The sequence below is a fragment of the Terrapene carolina genome, unplaced genomic scaffold (genome assembly GCF_002925995.2).
Source record: "Terrapene carolina triunguis isolate 2854851 unplaced genomic scaffold, T_m_triunguis-2.0 Scaffold234, whole genome shotgun sequence".
NCBI lineage: Eukaryota > Metazoa > Chordata > Testudines > Emydidae > Terrapene > Terrapene triunguis.
The window spans coordinates 5,682,114-5,697,944 of NW_020664585.1; the positions used below are offsets into that span (position 1 = coordinate 5,682,114).

General features: G+C 48.5%; 1 protein-coding gene across 3 annotated transcripts in view; it reads right to left on the reverse strand.

Annotated features, from left to right (window-relative positions):
• The window catches only part of CUX2 (cut like homeobox 2), a 220,071-nt gene that overhangs the window by 84,382 nt on the left and 119,858 nt on the right, over positions 1-15,831 (reverse strand). For 2 of the 3 annotated variants that reach the window (XM_026656909.2, XM_026656907.2), the window contains exon 2: positions 3,845-3,955. In XM_026656909.2, the coding sequence (XP_026512694.1) occupies positions 3,845-3,955 (111 nt within the window). The remainder of the gene's footprint in view (positions 1-3,844; positions 3,956-15,831) is intronic. The other variant, XM_026656908.2, reaches the window with a different exon arrangement.

The window sequence follows — 15,831 nt, forward strand, 5'->3', positions numbered from 1 at the left end:
GTACGGGCTACTTCAGCCCTGAGGCTGCGGTAATGGCCAGATAGGGTCCTGCCCGCACACAGCTACCCAGCAGGGTATGTGGTTTGACCCTTTCTATGTCGTGAGGAATACAATTCATGGGAGCACAGCAGATTGTAAGCACACAACTCAGCTTAAACCAAAACACGGCTGCCAGATTAATGACAGCGTTTGGCGAGCAACCATTCTAACAAGGTGAGCACGGTCACCTCGTGCAGCGGCCCACCGAACAGCAGCCAGTGGGTCTCGGGCCAGTTCCGACTGATCTGAATTTCAGAGGGGCTGAGCACTGAAGTCAGTAGGAGCAGCACCTCTGAAAAGCCGGTCGCAGATCATCACAGCAGTACCTTACTGAGGGTGTCAGATGGGGAGCCAAGGTCTGACTGGGACATGGGGACTAAGGGACGTCTACAACCCGAGGTAACTTTACTCTTGCTAACTCAGTACCGGAGCAGCGAAGACACGACATTACAGGCTTCACGACGGGCTGGACAAGTCGCCTGGAGCCCTGGGTAATTGCTGATGTCTGTCCTGCCACGGCTTCACAGCTGCAGTACCAAGCTAGCTGGAGTAACACTAGCTCACGTACGTCGACATGAGCCGCCATCACTCCTTGTGACCTCAGGGCAGATACAGCCTAGGCTGCCCCCTTTTGCCCCTCAAGTTGGTTCCTTCACTTAAGGTGGAAGGCATGATGGGAAATGCTGCTACCTGGGGTTTTGCAGGCGAGGGAACACCCTTATCCAGCACCTTCCATCAGCTCTACGCTAACTTTATCCATTTCCTTTGAACAGCAGAAGCATCGGTGGCTATTTCTCAAGTGCAGCCGATGTGGGGAGATGGTCCGGGGCCTCGGCGGAAATGGGCATATGTCTGTCACCTCTGCGGGCCTGGGTTCAAATCCTGGCACGCGCCCCAAATGGAAATGCATTTGGTGACCTCCACTGAGGCTCATTGTGAAGCACTGCAGGAAGGGCAGACCCTACCAAGGGGAGGCCCACACTGGATAACGGGGGCATGGAGCCAAGACCAAGCAAGGGAAGAGCTGGGAAGTTGGGGGTTTATAAAGCTGATTCAAAGAGCATCTTACAGCCAGGATTCAATCCATGAAGGCAGACTCCCCTCTGAGGTGCCCATTTCTATCCAAGCTCAGAGAGGGCCTTGGAAGCTCACTCCAGCGGTCTCTTCCAAAGGACAATCCACCGCTGCAGAGCCCAGCCAGGTCCCCGGATATTGGCCCACATCCTGCTCTCACACCCATGTCAATCCAGAGTCACTCCATTGACTTTAATGGAGTTACTCCCATTCACATGGACGTGAAAGCAGAATCTGTATTATTCCCCAGAGCGAGGATATACACCTGTGGTAGGCTTTCTGCTCAGGGAGACACGGTTAACGCTCTCTGGGCCAGCTATCAACTAGTGTGCACACACAGAATGGAGACGCATCGGCAATTCTAAGCAGTGGAAGTTTGCACAGTGCATTCTTGCATCAGGTATGGCTCGTGGGCAGAGTCGTTAGAGCCGGATCCAGTTTTCACTGAATTTGACAGAAAGCTTTCAATTGACTTCGCTGGGATTTGGATCAGGCCCAAGGTTTCTCTCTTTCATTGGCACCCAATTCACCCACCGTTTTTAAACAAATGAACCCCCAAAGTACGCGACTCACATTATGGCCCACCCAGGGCCGGCTCTGGCTTTTTTGCCGGGGGGAGGGCGCCGGGGGGGAGGGCGGCCGGAGCCCCGGGGGGAGGGCGGCGAGCCCCGGCGGGGGCTCCGCTCTCCCCCCGGCGGCCGGGGGGGAGGGCGCTGGAGGGGAGGGCGGCCAGAGCCCTGGGAGGAGGGCGGCGAGTCTTGGCGGGGGCTCGGCTCTCCCCCCGGCGGCCAGAGCGCCGGGGGGAGGGCGGCGAGCCCGGCTGTGGCCCCGCTCTCCCCGGCGGCCGGAGCGCTGCGCCGCCCCCCTCCAGGTGCCGCCCCAAGCACCAGCTTGGTTGCCTGGTGCCTGGAGCAGGCCCTGGGCCCACCAGGGCCTTTGCTGAAAAAGAAAACTGACAGGATTTAACAGAGCAGAGAGCACCAATCTCCCACTGGAATTAACAGGAAGGAAACTTTATAGCTGCTGCTCCCATCTACACTGGCCACCCTTCACTTTTGCCCAGCTGACCCTTTAAATCGGAATCAGCATTGAATCAATGGCTGCTGGAGCTGCCGACTTGCACACCAGATAGAACACGGAGGTTCTGTCCCCTTGTGCTGGTTAACGATCCCCTTGCACTGTTTCCACCAGATTAGAAGTGTTAACCATGGTGACGGGCCAAAGTACATACAATCATTACATCCTGATCACCTTCACTTCCTTTTTCGTTTTCAGTTGAGTACGTTTACTGTTAGAGAGGGCTGTCAAACAGTCACCACCCCAGGTGTGGCTGCATTTCAGAGGTTGGTGAAGTGTGTTCCCTGTGTCAAATTTCTATACACGGTTTAAGATCTTTAAATGCTAAGCTGTAGCGAGAGAAAACGCTGGTTATCATTTAAGTGCATGCAAAATCCATTTAATAGACATCACAAACATATGAACAATGGGAAGACCAACGAGGGAGCAGGGTTTCTAGACAAGAAGGAGATTCATGGAAGGAGATTTTAGGCTCGATATCAGGAAAATTTACTATGTGTCATCCCCATTAGCAGGAGGAAAGCCCATTCCTGGGGCAGTTAGACTGAGATTGTCAAACGTGTCTGAGGGAGGGAGTTAGGCATCCAAAGGCCATTGAAATTCCCTTTGGCCCAGCCTTAAATCTTATTGGACAGAACACCCGAAAACTGACAGGAGGAAACTGAGAATGGATCAGACAGGACCATAAAGGCCCTTGCCCCTCTCTCTAATTTCTCTGAGCCCCTTTAATATAATAATATACCTATCTCATAGAACTGGAAGCGACCCTGAAGGGTCATCAAGTCTAGCCCCCTGCCTTCACTAGCAGGACCAAATACTGATTTTGCCCCAGATCCCTAAGTGGCCCCCTCAAGGATTGAACTCACAACCCTGGGTTTAGCAGTCCAATGGTCAAACCACTGAGCTATCCCTCCCCCTTTTCTGCCAGCCTTACTCCACGAAGGAGAACATCACACCTCATGCTGTGGTCCCACTGGAAGCAATAGGGCTACTCATGGAGAAAGGTGTTCTGCTAGCCTCAGGCCCTCTGAATCTCATGAACAAAGGAGTAGATTCTCAAAGGGGCATGCCCCCCTTGCAGTGACTCTCAGTGGGTGCTGGGTACCTACCTGCCTGGTGGGCCTTTGAAAATCTCCCCTTACGGTTTTGTTTTTACGGGCAGGAAAGAAAATAGCATCTGAAACTGGAGGGGGAAAAAAATCCTAACAGTCAAACTGACTAAAATAAAATGTATTTTAGAAAAAAATAAAAATGTGCCTACCCCATCTGGGCTGAGAGCTGCATGCCAGGATCTCAGCTCCGAACGCTTAACACTTGCTTTTTATAAACCCAAAGTTCTGTTAATGGAAATGCTTTCGGGCCCAATTCTGAGCGGTGCTGCAAAGCACTGAGCTCCCCTCAACACTGATCGAGGGGGAGCAGAACCTGTTCAGCATCTCCCAGGATCAGCCCCTTTAAATACAATGGAGCCATCAGAGGCGGCAAGAATAAGCAATAAAGAAAACCCAAAGGTTAGAGACTATAATTTGTCTTTGTGGCTAATTAGCTTCCTTTCTTGTTAGTCACTTATGTCTACGGTTTTCAAAATCTAGTTTGAACAGAGGAAAATATGCCGTCCTACTGAGTTAATTCTATAACAGCAAATATACTGTACCTCAGGTACATTTTTCTTAAATTCCCGGCTGAGTTCAATTAAATGTTTATGAGAATGTTCACTCTCTTCCTGCCGAGCAGCCAGTTCGGAAGCAACAGAATTAAGCTCCTTCTGGAACAAAACAAAACAAAAACAAAAACAAAAAAAAAGAAAGAAAGAAAGAAAGAAAAGATGTTTTTGATGCATTTTTTTTAAACTGTACACATCATTCTCCCAAGCATTTCATTTTCCTCCCTTACAAAGCCAAGACCTGCAGTATCGACAAGGAGGTTGCATGAATAATTGAAGAAACTATGTATTCAATGCAAAATAAAAGAAAAGAAAAGAAAAGAAAAAGCGAGATAATCAAGAAGCTCGGCTCATCCGTATTCTCCTCCCCCCACCCTTTCACTCCCAAAAGGAACAGGGACATAAGCTCCACAGTAACTGCAAAAAAAACATCACCGTGGTAGTGTCAAAATAGTAAAGTGCAGCATATTGGATTGCCAGATTTTATTCTAAGCCCGCTTCGTTGCCAGATTCCATATATCAGCAGAGAGGGAAGAAGTCCAACTATGACTTACTTACGCTTAAGTGTTCATAAATATGCCTTTTAAGATATATATGGCTTTTTAATTTCAGCAGAATTTGGAAAAATGAAGGTGCCGATATTAAGTAAACTGACCTTTTGGGTATCCCGCAGTAAATCATGCACAGTTGACTTCAAGTGCAGGGAAATGTTTCATTAAAGAATTATGGATTCAGATCAAGCTGGTTTTGAAGAACACTAACCTGCGTGTGTGAAACCGCAATCAGATGCAGGATTTAAAATGGCATTTTTAAAAAAAAATCACCCTCCAAGCCAACAGATCTAGGCTGGGGGAGAAGGGGATAATGCACTATGCATAGCCACATTTGTTAGGCATGTATTTTTCATTGCACTCTTCCTTCTCTTCTTGACTTTAGTGTTTGCAAATTTCACAAGGGGAGCGCGTGGCCCCATTAGCAGTCATGGAATTAATTTGCATAATTCAGGCCCTAGTCTGCCGGTGTGCTCTGCTGTCTGTTTGCATCAAAGGGGGGTGGTCCCCTGGCTGGCACGTCAGGCTGTGGTATAGCATACTCTGCCTGGGACTCCGGGAGCACCGATCAAATCTTACTTTGTCAAGACGCAGCGCCGTAACTGACATACGCGTTCACACTTATTACAAACACGCAAGTACTGGCTGGAAATACTTCTGGAGGAAAGTCATATATATGGGGGCTAAAGGAATTAGTGGGAGTAGCCGTCACATTGATAGTCATTTATACCCGTATAACCGGCATGCACAGCTCAATGCTTCCAATTGGAAAGGCCGGCCTCTAGATAATGCAACATGGTGACGATGATGTAGAAATAACACGGTGCACTTACCACCCAGATCCCAAAGCGCTTTACAGAACTGGGGAACTAGCATTATCCCATTTCGACAACTAAGTGTCTTGTCCCAGAGCAATTCAGTGGCAGATCCAGGCAGAGAACCCAGATTGTCCATCATTCTGTCCCAAGCTCTAACCACTACATCTCACTTCCTCTCTTCCAGTATTTCTCCCCCCACCCCCAAATCATAAAATACACAGTAATTATCTGACTCCTATCAGGGGAGACCAGTAAAAATTTATACCAGTGCCATAAAACTCGGCAAAACGTAGAGGCCTTTGTCTGATTCAGGAATACAGTAAGAGTATATATTCCAGCCATCAAAACCTCATTAGAATTTATCTGTTAACACAGATTCTAATTACCACCCTTCAGTCTAAGGGAAGAGACACAAACCGTAAAATGTAAAAGGGGAAAGATTCTATTAATTGCTTTTTGATAAATCGGAGGCTGAAGCGCTGGTGTCAGAGGGTCAGAACGTATCCGCGTTAGTCTCAGATTGTTCCTCCATCTCCCAGCGCGGTTTTAAACTGTATCAGCATTCGGCCCCGTACATGTATCAAATTCTGGCCAAGGCTGGGCTTCCCTGGATAAGGCCAGAATTCAGACAAGAGACCACTCAGTAAGCAGCCAATTCTATCACAAGGAGAACCCCTCTGCCAGCCTGAATCTGCAGCACGGTCACCTCCCCCACAGCCCCCATCTGATCGTATGGGGGACGCGCTTACACAAACCCTGTCATTTGTGCCAACCCTTCCATTTCGATAGGCTCCTCTGATTAATGGCACATCAGACACAGACATGCGGGAGCCTCCGAGCAGCCCGTTCTGAATAATAAACATCCCACTTTCCACTAACACAACAGCGTCCACGGGGTCAGACAGGCGACGTCCTCAAGCCACATGCCAACAAGCGGACAACTTGGGAAGGGATTTTAGTCACCGAGAACGGACACCCACAACGACCGCGACACCTGCTAGGGAGCCCAGCAAGCAGAGCTGAAACTACAAGCTCCGTCCTGCTCTTCTTCACCTCAACAGGAGCTTTTGCCACTGACTTCTGACCGGGGCAGGGGCCGTAGAGACATGCCCATGACTTCAGTTCCGAAAAGCACTGATCCAACATGGAAACTTGGCTCCAAGCCCCACCTGAACTCAACCCTTTAAGGGGTTAGAAAAAAATCCCATGAACTTTTTATTCATTCCATATTTTATTTATACACCCATTTCACATGCACGCACAAGCACACGTAATATGCAGCGCAGCCCCACACCGCCTGTCCAGGTTGGTGAGAGAAGCAACGAGATAACGATCGACTGGTATATCCTCCCACAACGGGACCAGGAAGTACCAGAAATCTCATGAGGAAACCTGCTGCCACAGCATTTCCATCCTGACATAGGGCTGAAAACGCCCCAGGTAAGTACTGATATGAAGCACCAGAGGCCGGACTGCTGCACTCCTTGAACCCCGAGATGGGAGGCCATTTTAACCTAACATTTTAAGGAGGGTGTCTGGTCTAGCAGCTAGAGCTAGGAATGAGGAGTTGGGCCTCCTGTTTGTATCCCCACCTCCGCCAGTGATTCGCTGGGGTCTTGGGCAGGAGACTAACCTCTGGGCCTCAGCTACTCAATCTGTGAAATGGGGTGAATAACAGAACCATACAAATGTAGGGCTGGAAGGGACACTAAGTGGTCAACGAGTTCAGCTCCTTGCGCTGAGGCAGGACCAAGGAAATAGAGACCAACCCTGACAGGTGTTCGCCCAACCTGTTCTTAAAGCCTCCAGTGACGGAGATTCCAAGCCTGTTCCAGAGCTTAACTCTCCTTATAGTTAGAACGTTTCCCCTAAGATCTAACCTAAATCTCCCTTGCTGTAGATTAAGCTCATCACTTCTTGTCTGGCCTTCAGTGGACATGGAGAGCAACTGATCACCATGGTCCTCTTTACAACAGCCCTTCACAGATGTGAAAACTTCTCAATAGTTACCTGCCCTGTAGGGGATGTGATGCGCAGTTGACTCACTCAGCATTCACCCAGTCAAAGAGAAGCAGGGCAGGGCAGGGTTCTCACAGTGATTGCTCCGATATGCTTCTCTGACTCTTAACTGGCTCTTTGGGCTTAGGCAGTGCAGGACTTTCCTGAGCACGGCAGGTCTCCAACGTTAAACAGTAACGAGTCAGGCCACCAAACATCATGTGTCTGACGTTCCCCTGGGAACGTCTCCAACACAGTTCTGCGCCGGGGACAGCATACAGCCATTACGTCAACCGTCCCTGGAGACGAATCTGCCAGAGCTAGCGGGAAGGGGCCACCGCGCCAGGAGGAATTAGGCCCAGAGTGCCAGAGATCACACAGCACAAGCTGGGAAGAGAACCCAGGACGCAAACTCAGCTCACTTACCCCAGTGTAAATGCAGAGCCACTCCCCAATGTCAGTGGGGTCGTTCCCAATTCCAACGTCACCGAGAGCAGCGTGTGGCCCTGAATCGCCCTCCTCAAAGCCTCTCCTTGTTCCTGCATGTGGCACAGGGACCGGATCCGTCCACAGGAGACAGAGAGGGAAATGGCTGGCTGTGCTGGCGTGACTGCAGCGGGAAGGGGACACAGAGGAAGAGGGCCTGCCAGGTTTGTGAAGCAGGGCAGAACAAGACAGATTGCCGTGTACAAGACGGATTGCGGTGCACACGGGCGCACGGTAGATGGGATGTTAGACAGGCCGGGTTACAGAAGCTATCAATCATTTCCTACATATTATGTAAATTTCTGATGCTAAAGATGTATGGAGTCAATTATCAGGGGTCACTGCTGGGTGTGAAATTCATACAATGAAGCTCTCTTGGTCTCAAATGAATTTGAGAGAGATTGCAAGCTTACTGCCTTTTATTGGACAATATAAATATTTCACTGTTATATAAAAAATATTGGAGAGAAAGCAGATAAAACTAAATCCTGTGTGTATACAGAGAAACAGGGAGTGAAAAATGGCAGTCAGCATCTTTTTAACTGCCTTTTGGTGCGTTACAGGAATACTGGTTGTGAAGCAGGGTTTATTATTGGTTTCAGGATGGTACAGTAGCAGCCTGTGTTTCTAACACACGGAAAGACCTCGGTTTGGATAGCAACCAGAGAGATCCGAGCTCTCGTTCTCATTTACACCAGAGGAAATCGAGAGCAACGGGCATCGGCGTAACAGCTGTGCCAATGCATGGAAGCTGAGCCAGAGAGCGACAAGCTCCTGTGTTTAATTTTGAGCCGCTTTGTTGCGTGTCTTGTTCTAACTGTCACTTTCTGGCCATGACAGAGATCAAAGAGTGAAATGATGAAATGTACATGGAAACCCATTTCTCGCAGCCTTGTCCAGGGCTTTCCGTGACATACAGTACTTAGTCAAAGGCTTCGATGTAATCATTAGCCAATAAATCACAGCCACGGTTGTTTCTTGTACTCCCTTGTTTAATAACTTAATAAAAGCTAAAGAACAGTAAATACAGTACTAGCCTCCTAACACAAGCACTGCCTGGTGGGTTTGGTTTTGTACACAGTAACATTTCCAAACAGTTTAGGAAGAAGATTATAAATAAGAACAGAACAGCCAGACAGGCCCTGAGATAAAAAACCTGGGACAGTCCAGAGCCAAACCTAAACGCTTCAGCCAGAATCCTTCTGTTTGCTGGCTGTCAAAGTGACCTCTCAGATCGGGGTACCGGCATACGTGGTGTGGCGCCATATGCAGAACTGCCACCGTGTCAGTGGGGGCCGCGTGTGCGGTGGAGGTGATAGGTCTTGGGGATGAGTCTGTAGCGGGGACGAATGGGCAGCAGAACAGCTGTCCCTCAAACTGAGACTCTCTGTGACTCCAACAATCTCACATGTGTGGCATGCAGTGCCTGTCATCCCCAGGTGTTTTACAAGCTTTCCTATTAGACTGTACAAACAGCGAGAGAGGAATCGCTTCCTCCAGCGCTGAAACGCAGCCACCTCCACGGTACAACTTGTCAGGAAACCAGAGGCCCTTTGCCACAGTTAAGTACATCCCTTTATTTCTGCTAAGCACCAATTCTCTGCCTGATCGGCCCCACCTCCAAACTGGAGCCCCCCCATTGGCAGCAAAACGTAGGACTGGCCTGTGCTTTCTGGCCATGCCAACGGAAAAGAGAGGCCTCTGGACGGGGAAAGGCGCCAATCACACTTCTAACGAGCTGAGCACATATAAATTGACATCAGAATCACGGAGCTTCCCCTTGGCCTCGACTGCCCATTCAGAGTCAGCCCTTCGGAGAACTGGGAGCGAGGTTCTATGAATCCCAGGAGACAGGCTCCAATGCCACGCAATGAACCTCTTCCTCCCCGGCCTCACACCTCGGGGAGTCATCTGACCCCAGGCACCTCTGCCCTGGGAGCAAGCTACACCCTCTGTGTTCAGACAAGCTGCCCAGAACTTTACGGATGCGCTTCCATTCCACTAACTTCAATACAAGTTAAGCACACGCTTAAATTTAAGTGTGTTCTTAACAGCTTTGCTGAAAGGGGGCCTTTCCGACCATGAGGTGGAAGGTAGTGGCCCTTGGTACTTGCTGGCGATTTCATTTGCGGATGTGTTAGCCTCAAGGCAACACTATGTTGGGAAAGGGGAGCTACGCAGCAGGTCTGAATTAACACAAGGTCAGGCTGGGGGTTATCTGCGGGTCCCATGATTACTGGGGGTCCCCCATCCCCAAAGGGAAATGATGATATTAAGCAGTACAGCACCCCAGCAGCGAGGGGAGTACATTGGCACCATACACTGGTTAGAGAGGGCTGCAAAATATGCCTCTGAGTTTCAAATGCCCCCAGCACTTCTGATCCACCTCTCGGCCACCTTTTCTTGCTGACAGCTGAGCTGCCAAGCACAACTGGCCGCAGAGGCACTCTCTGGCCCGGTAACACAAACTCATTCCAGGTGTAACTCCTACATTTGGCCCAAAGTGACATGTTCACAGTATAGGTCCCATTGTTTAGAGTCCCACCTGCAAACAGAACCCCGTTAGCATAACTAGGGTTTGACAGGCTCCAGAGAGAACAGCTACAAGCCACCATTTTTTCAGCGTGTCCAGATGGCAGCATTCCACCCAGAAGCACAAACTTGTGTCTGGCATGTTGAGCTGTCCACACCCGCTGCATGCTTGCAGCGGTGCATTCTGGGAAAACCCAGGCCACTGTCTCACACTGTATTGGCTGCTGGGGCCACAGACAGAGAATTGTGGGGGTTTAGGAAGGGGCAAGGCACTTCGGGATGGCCATCTCTACAGATGTCTGGGAGACAGGTTTGGCTCGTGCTGTGCATTGAGCATGGAGTGGCTGTATAAGGGCCCAATCCCACAAGGTGAAGTTACTTACGCAGGGCCACACGGACAGTCACTAGCAGCCCAAAACTTTGGGCAGCCCAAGTGCTCAGTGTGAAGCCCAAGGACGCGGCAATGGAAGGTCCCGTATGCAATGGAAGCAGGCTGGAGTTGTAGCATATCTAGGGACCAAACTGCGCCCTTGTAACTAGGCTGGATTGACCATTACTCTGTGGGCTAGTCAGCTCATTTCACAGGAGGCAGGTAGCATGGACAACTGAGGTTCTTCCATTCAAAAATTCCACTTTAAAAACAGATGAGCAATACTACTAGTTTTTGTCCTCCAAGCCCAGCTCACAACATCCCTTAGCTATGATCCAAATTCAGCTCGGTCCTACACAAACCTGCTGTTCCCAAGCTTGTGACAGTCTGTTACTGGCATCCAGAAAGGTGGAGTCACTAACAATCAAAAAATACCCTTTAAACTGCAGAAATTAATATGCCATGATCTGAAACCTTCTGTGCTACATTCCTTGTCGGGGATCTCACCAGTTCTTAGCCTGGGTCCGTTGCCCTTTTGCCTATGAGCATCACCCAACTCTAGCAAGCTGCAAATGATCAATTCCAGATACATTTTCCTGACTTATTCCTCTGTTAGCATATCTGTCCTCATTTGCAGTCTCATGTACTAGCATAGGACATTCTTATTTCATGTTCACCAATACATCAACCCTTCTCTGCTAGAATAAAAGGGAAAAAAAACTTTAAGAATCAATACCCCTCTCTCTACCTATATTTTATTAAAAACTTTAGCATCAATTCTAATGTTTAAATCCCCACCAAGCTGAGTTGAATTACCTATAAACTGTACCCACCACCACCAGGACTTCCTTTCTACCGGCAGGAAATAAAAGTGATAAGCAGAGGTACTTAAATAACAATGCTAACCAACTGAATTCAAGAACAGACGACTGAACAACACAACCAGATGGGGGGTTTATTTCAGTTTGGTGGCACAGGTTTACTTTATGTTATTTTTACAGACAAAACTTTTTTTTTTTCTCTCCAATGTTTTTAAGAGTGAAAGCACCAACTAGAAACGAGCCCCCATGCAATCAAAAGAACTTAGACAGGGCTCTGTTCTCCCCTACATCTTTGCTCAGCATGGGTGGGCAAGCAACATTAGTTAGAACAGCCATGGGACTGCTCTAAATTTACAGTAGCAGAGAATCAACATAACACAGCTCCACTCCACCATGCCCCCTTGCTCCTCCAGCACTCCACCTACACTGGCTGGCACAGGAGCCTTCTCTGCCAGTTCTGGGCCAGCTGGGAGTTCCTCTTCGCAAGGGGAATTTGCCACTGGCCATTTCTGGATGGAATGGAACCCTCCCACTCTGCAATACCTGAGCAGCACAATTTGCACTGGACAATCTGGACTAGAGAAGAACAACTGGGTGCAGTCAAAGAGATGCCATAATTTGCACCCACAATTCTGCAGTCCCAATCAGTTACAGCTGCACAATTAGATACTTGGTGGTGGCCTATTTAAAAATGTGATCCATAAGGTTATCTAGGTCCTCTCTTTTCTTCCCAGGGGTACAATGTGTTTTCTAGTGTTCTGTCCAGTCTATGCTCAAATGTCTTGGCAGATGCAGACGCCATCATTTTCCTTGGGAGGCTATTCCATGATCTAATCTAAAAAGACGGTCCCTTCCCAAAGAGCTTACAGTCAAAGTATACGACAAGAGACAACAGCTGGATACAGACAGATGGAGGAGTGCAAGAAAACAACGAGACTACATCAGGCAGCATCACAGGCAGTGGACTCAGCACTCCAGCCGCCTAACCCTCGTCAAGTTTATCAGCTTCCGGTATTAAAACAAACAGAAAAAAGCAGCCCCCCCCCCCGACAACGTGACAACCAATAGCCCCGCTATGCAGCATGAGCACAAGTTGGGATTTTCCCAAACGCTTAGCTTGGTTTCATTGACTCCAATGGGAACAGAGATAGGGTAATGTTAAGCACTTTGGAAAATCCCACCCTGCACTGTTACTAGACAGAGCTGGATGGGAAATGATTTTGCAAAAAATTCACTTTTTCATCGAAACCCAAACATTGTAGGTGACCAAACCCCTCCAAAAATAAATAAATAAAACATCTACTTTGCGGAGTTTGAAAAAAAACCTGGAAGTTTTCAATGAAAAAACAAAAACGAAATTTTCTGTTGGTGAAAGTTTCCATCTAACTGAAAAAGCCATTTTCCAGTGTCAATTTGTTTGGATGGGAAATTTTCAATCAGTTCTATTAGCCAAGCAGCAGCGAAGCTGAACACTCAAAGCGGATCCCAGCCAGTCAGCAAATGAAAGGGTAGAAAGGAAACACTGAGCTGAGAAGTTTCCCAGGCACTGGAATCTCCAAGGCCACTTGAAATTCCTTCTACTCTAGGCTCATTCCCTTCCCCCATCTCTCAGGCGGTTGGTTTGTGGATTATATATTAGAGCTGGCCCAACAAATACAGACAAAACCATTTTTTTCCCCATCAGAATTTGCCAATTTGTCAAAATTGGAACATTCCATGGAGACGATTCGAGCTCAGCTACTTTCTGATGGAATCCAGGCTGCGGTGTGATGGAACCCTGCCTGCCAGAAACCTACCTGGCTCCCAGGCAGGCCCAGGTCTTCCATGGTGTGTGGCTGCCAGACAGCCTGCCAGGCAAACTGAGCCAGAGACCACAGGGCCTCCAGAGTCTAGGGCAGCCCGGCAGGCTTGGAGTGGGGCACCCAGCGCTTTTAAGGTCTGACTCTCAAAATATTGGTTTTTCACTAGAAATAGGAACGCAACCAAATTTTGAACTATCAAAATCCTCCACAAAATGCAATGATCTGCCTCTGCACAGCTCTAGCTAAACTCTGGTTATTGCACTTTAGCAGCAGAAAGAAATCAAAGCCACCAAGCATGAGGGACGGCTTCCGGAGCGTGAATGGCTGTGACTTCTTTCGGCCTTTGCGCAGGTAGAACTCCGACTCAGTTCACAGGTGGTGGGATCGGTGCTCCAGTTACCTCAGGAGGGCCAGGTGCAGCTTCACTGAGGTCAAGGCAAAAGCTCCTGCTCACTTCAGTGGGAGCTGGATTAAAAGGCTCTAATCTGGGAACAATCCACCAAAGTGTGTCTTTTAAGGTTTCAGATAAAACTAAACCCAGTGGTTTTCGGTGCCCACCCTGCTCCTGCAGAAGCCTATTGGATCTTGCCATTGACAGTATTGGTGCCCTCTGCCGGTCCATATAAGCCATTTCCTCTCCTTCAAAAGCAAAAGCCACATTACAGGCATTACGAAAAGGCTTCTGGCTCACCCCCCGCATACTCTTATTTTGATACACCCCCATAATTAACTTTGCTTGTGTTCTGGGGTAGATGCCCATCATCAAGGTAAAAATGGAGACCTGAAGGCCCTTCTCCGCCAGCCCACAAACACTAAAGACCAGCATCATACCCAGTCCCCTGGGGAAGAGGGAAATCAACCATGTGCCGTACCCCATTAAGGTACCATTTATTGGCTGAGCAGAGAGCAGTGCTGGCCAGTGGCGCAATCCAGCCAAAGGAAAGACATGGGCACATCAGAAGAAGGCAGCGGGGAGCAGGTACATGAGCACAAGAGAAGAGAGAGGGGAAATTATGATGGTGAGAAAACCAGGATTCATAAATATAAGCAGCTCTGGGGCGCTTGCTTTCAAATGTTTCTCGGTTTTCAGACATGGCATGAATCCTAATATTTTGGGGACCACAGAGAATTATTTGAATGTGAATCTATTAGTATTTCAGGACCCGAATAAATATCAGGCAGCAGAAGTCACTCCATAGCTGATGAATTCACTTATGGCTGGAACCAAGCACATGGGGAAAAAACAGTAACAGCAGCAGTCGAAACACACTTCATTTTATCTGACAGACATGAACCACTCCCTACTCTCCCTGTGAAATGAAGAGTTTGTTGGGCCCAAGTTTGCTATCAGTCATACTCATGAAATCCAGTTGGCTCCAATGGGCATAACTGAGAATAGAGTTAATTTCCCCTTATTCACCTGATGTTGCTTTCCAGGTTGTGCTTTATGAAGTGATTTAAGAGTTTGTGGTCCAAACTCTGATCTCTTTCCCATCCAATGATTTCAGTGGAGTTATTCCAGATTTACACCAGTTAACCAGGAATTAAAACCTGGCCTTTCTTGCTGAAGATTTGCCAAGTTCATTTTGTATCCCACCTCCCACATTTAAGCGAAACAGAAATGCAAGAAGAATCAGAGTCCTTGAAAAAAGTATAGCAGCTTCTTAATTCCTGCGGTGCATTTGCTATCGATAACTTTCGCCAGGCCCTGCCACCGATCAGCTCAGGCCAATCCACAGATTTGTCTCGTCCGGGGAGAAGAATCAGTAGGCCACAATGTGCCTGTACATTCAGAACCTTGTGAAACAAATAATCTTAGCTCAAACTGTGCTGAAACATAAGCGATATGATCTTACAATCTAAAATGGAATCTAGGTTTACAGTGCTTTATCAAAACGGCTGTAATGGGATCTCTAAGAGGGCTGAGATTTGAGACACGCGTTAGATTTCCATTCCAGAGGAGATATGAAAAGGCAGTGTTTCAAAAATATCAAGCAATGCTATCTAACATATTATACAGATAGCCGCCCCCCGGGGGACTCCGGTGTTATGGCGCCCCACAGAAATGGACAAACGTACAGTTGGCAGCCATGGCTCACACACTATAAAACAGTCACTCAGTATTTTGCAGGCCCTCGTGTTTTGCTGCCCTGCTCTTCTTTATATGGCAGGCACATTGGGAGTTCAAAACACCAGGCAGAATACACATGGCTTCAGCAGCTGGCTACTTTGCATAGCAATTACACCTGCGCAGAGTGAGCCTGAGGCACTACCATTCCGATTGGGCAGCGTTCTACATCCACGCTGCACCGGCGTCAGGGACGGCACAAGCGTGGAACCAGGCTCCTTGGATGATGCCGTCTAAGAGGAGGGCACCTCAAGCCGAAAGGTTAAAATGAGGCCCAACCCTGTGCCCACTGGAGTCAGAGGGAGTCTTTCCATTAGAACAGCGGTACCCCCAGTCCTTAGCAGAGATGGGTGTCTTTGGTTAGGTTTGGGCAATGGGATAACATGTCGGTTTGATCCCCACCCGGGATCCCTATACAAAATCATCAATTCCACTGACGGCGTCACATCTGAAGGACCCACTGGCCTCAGCC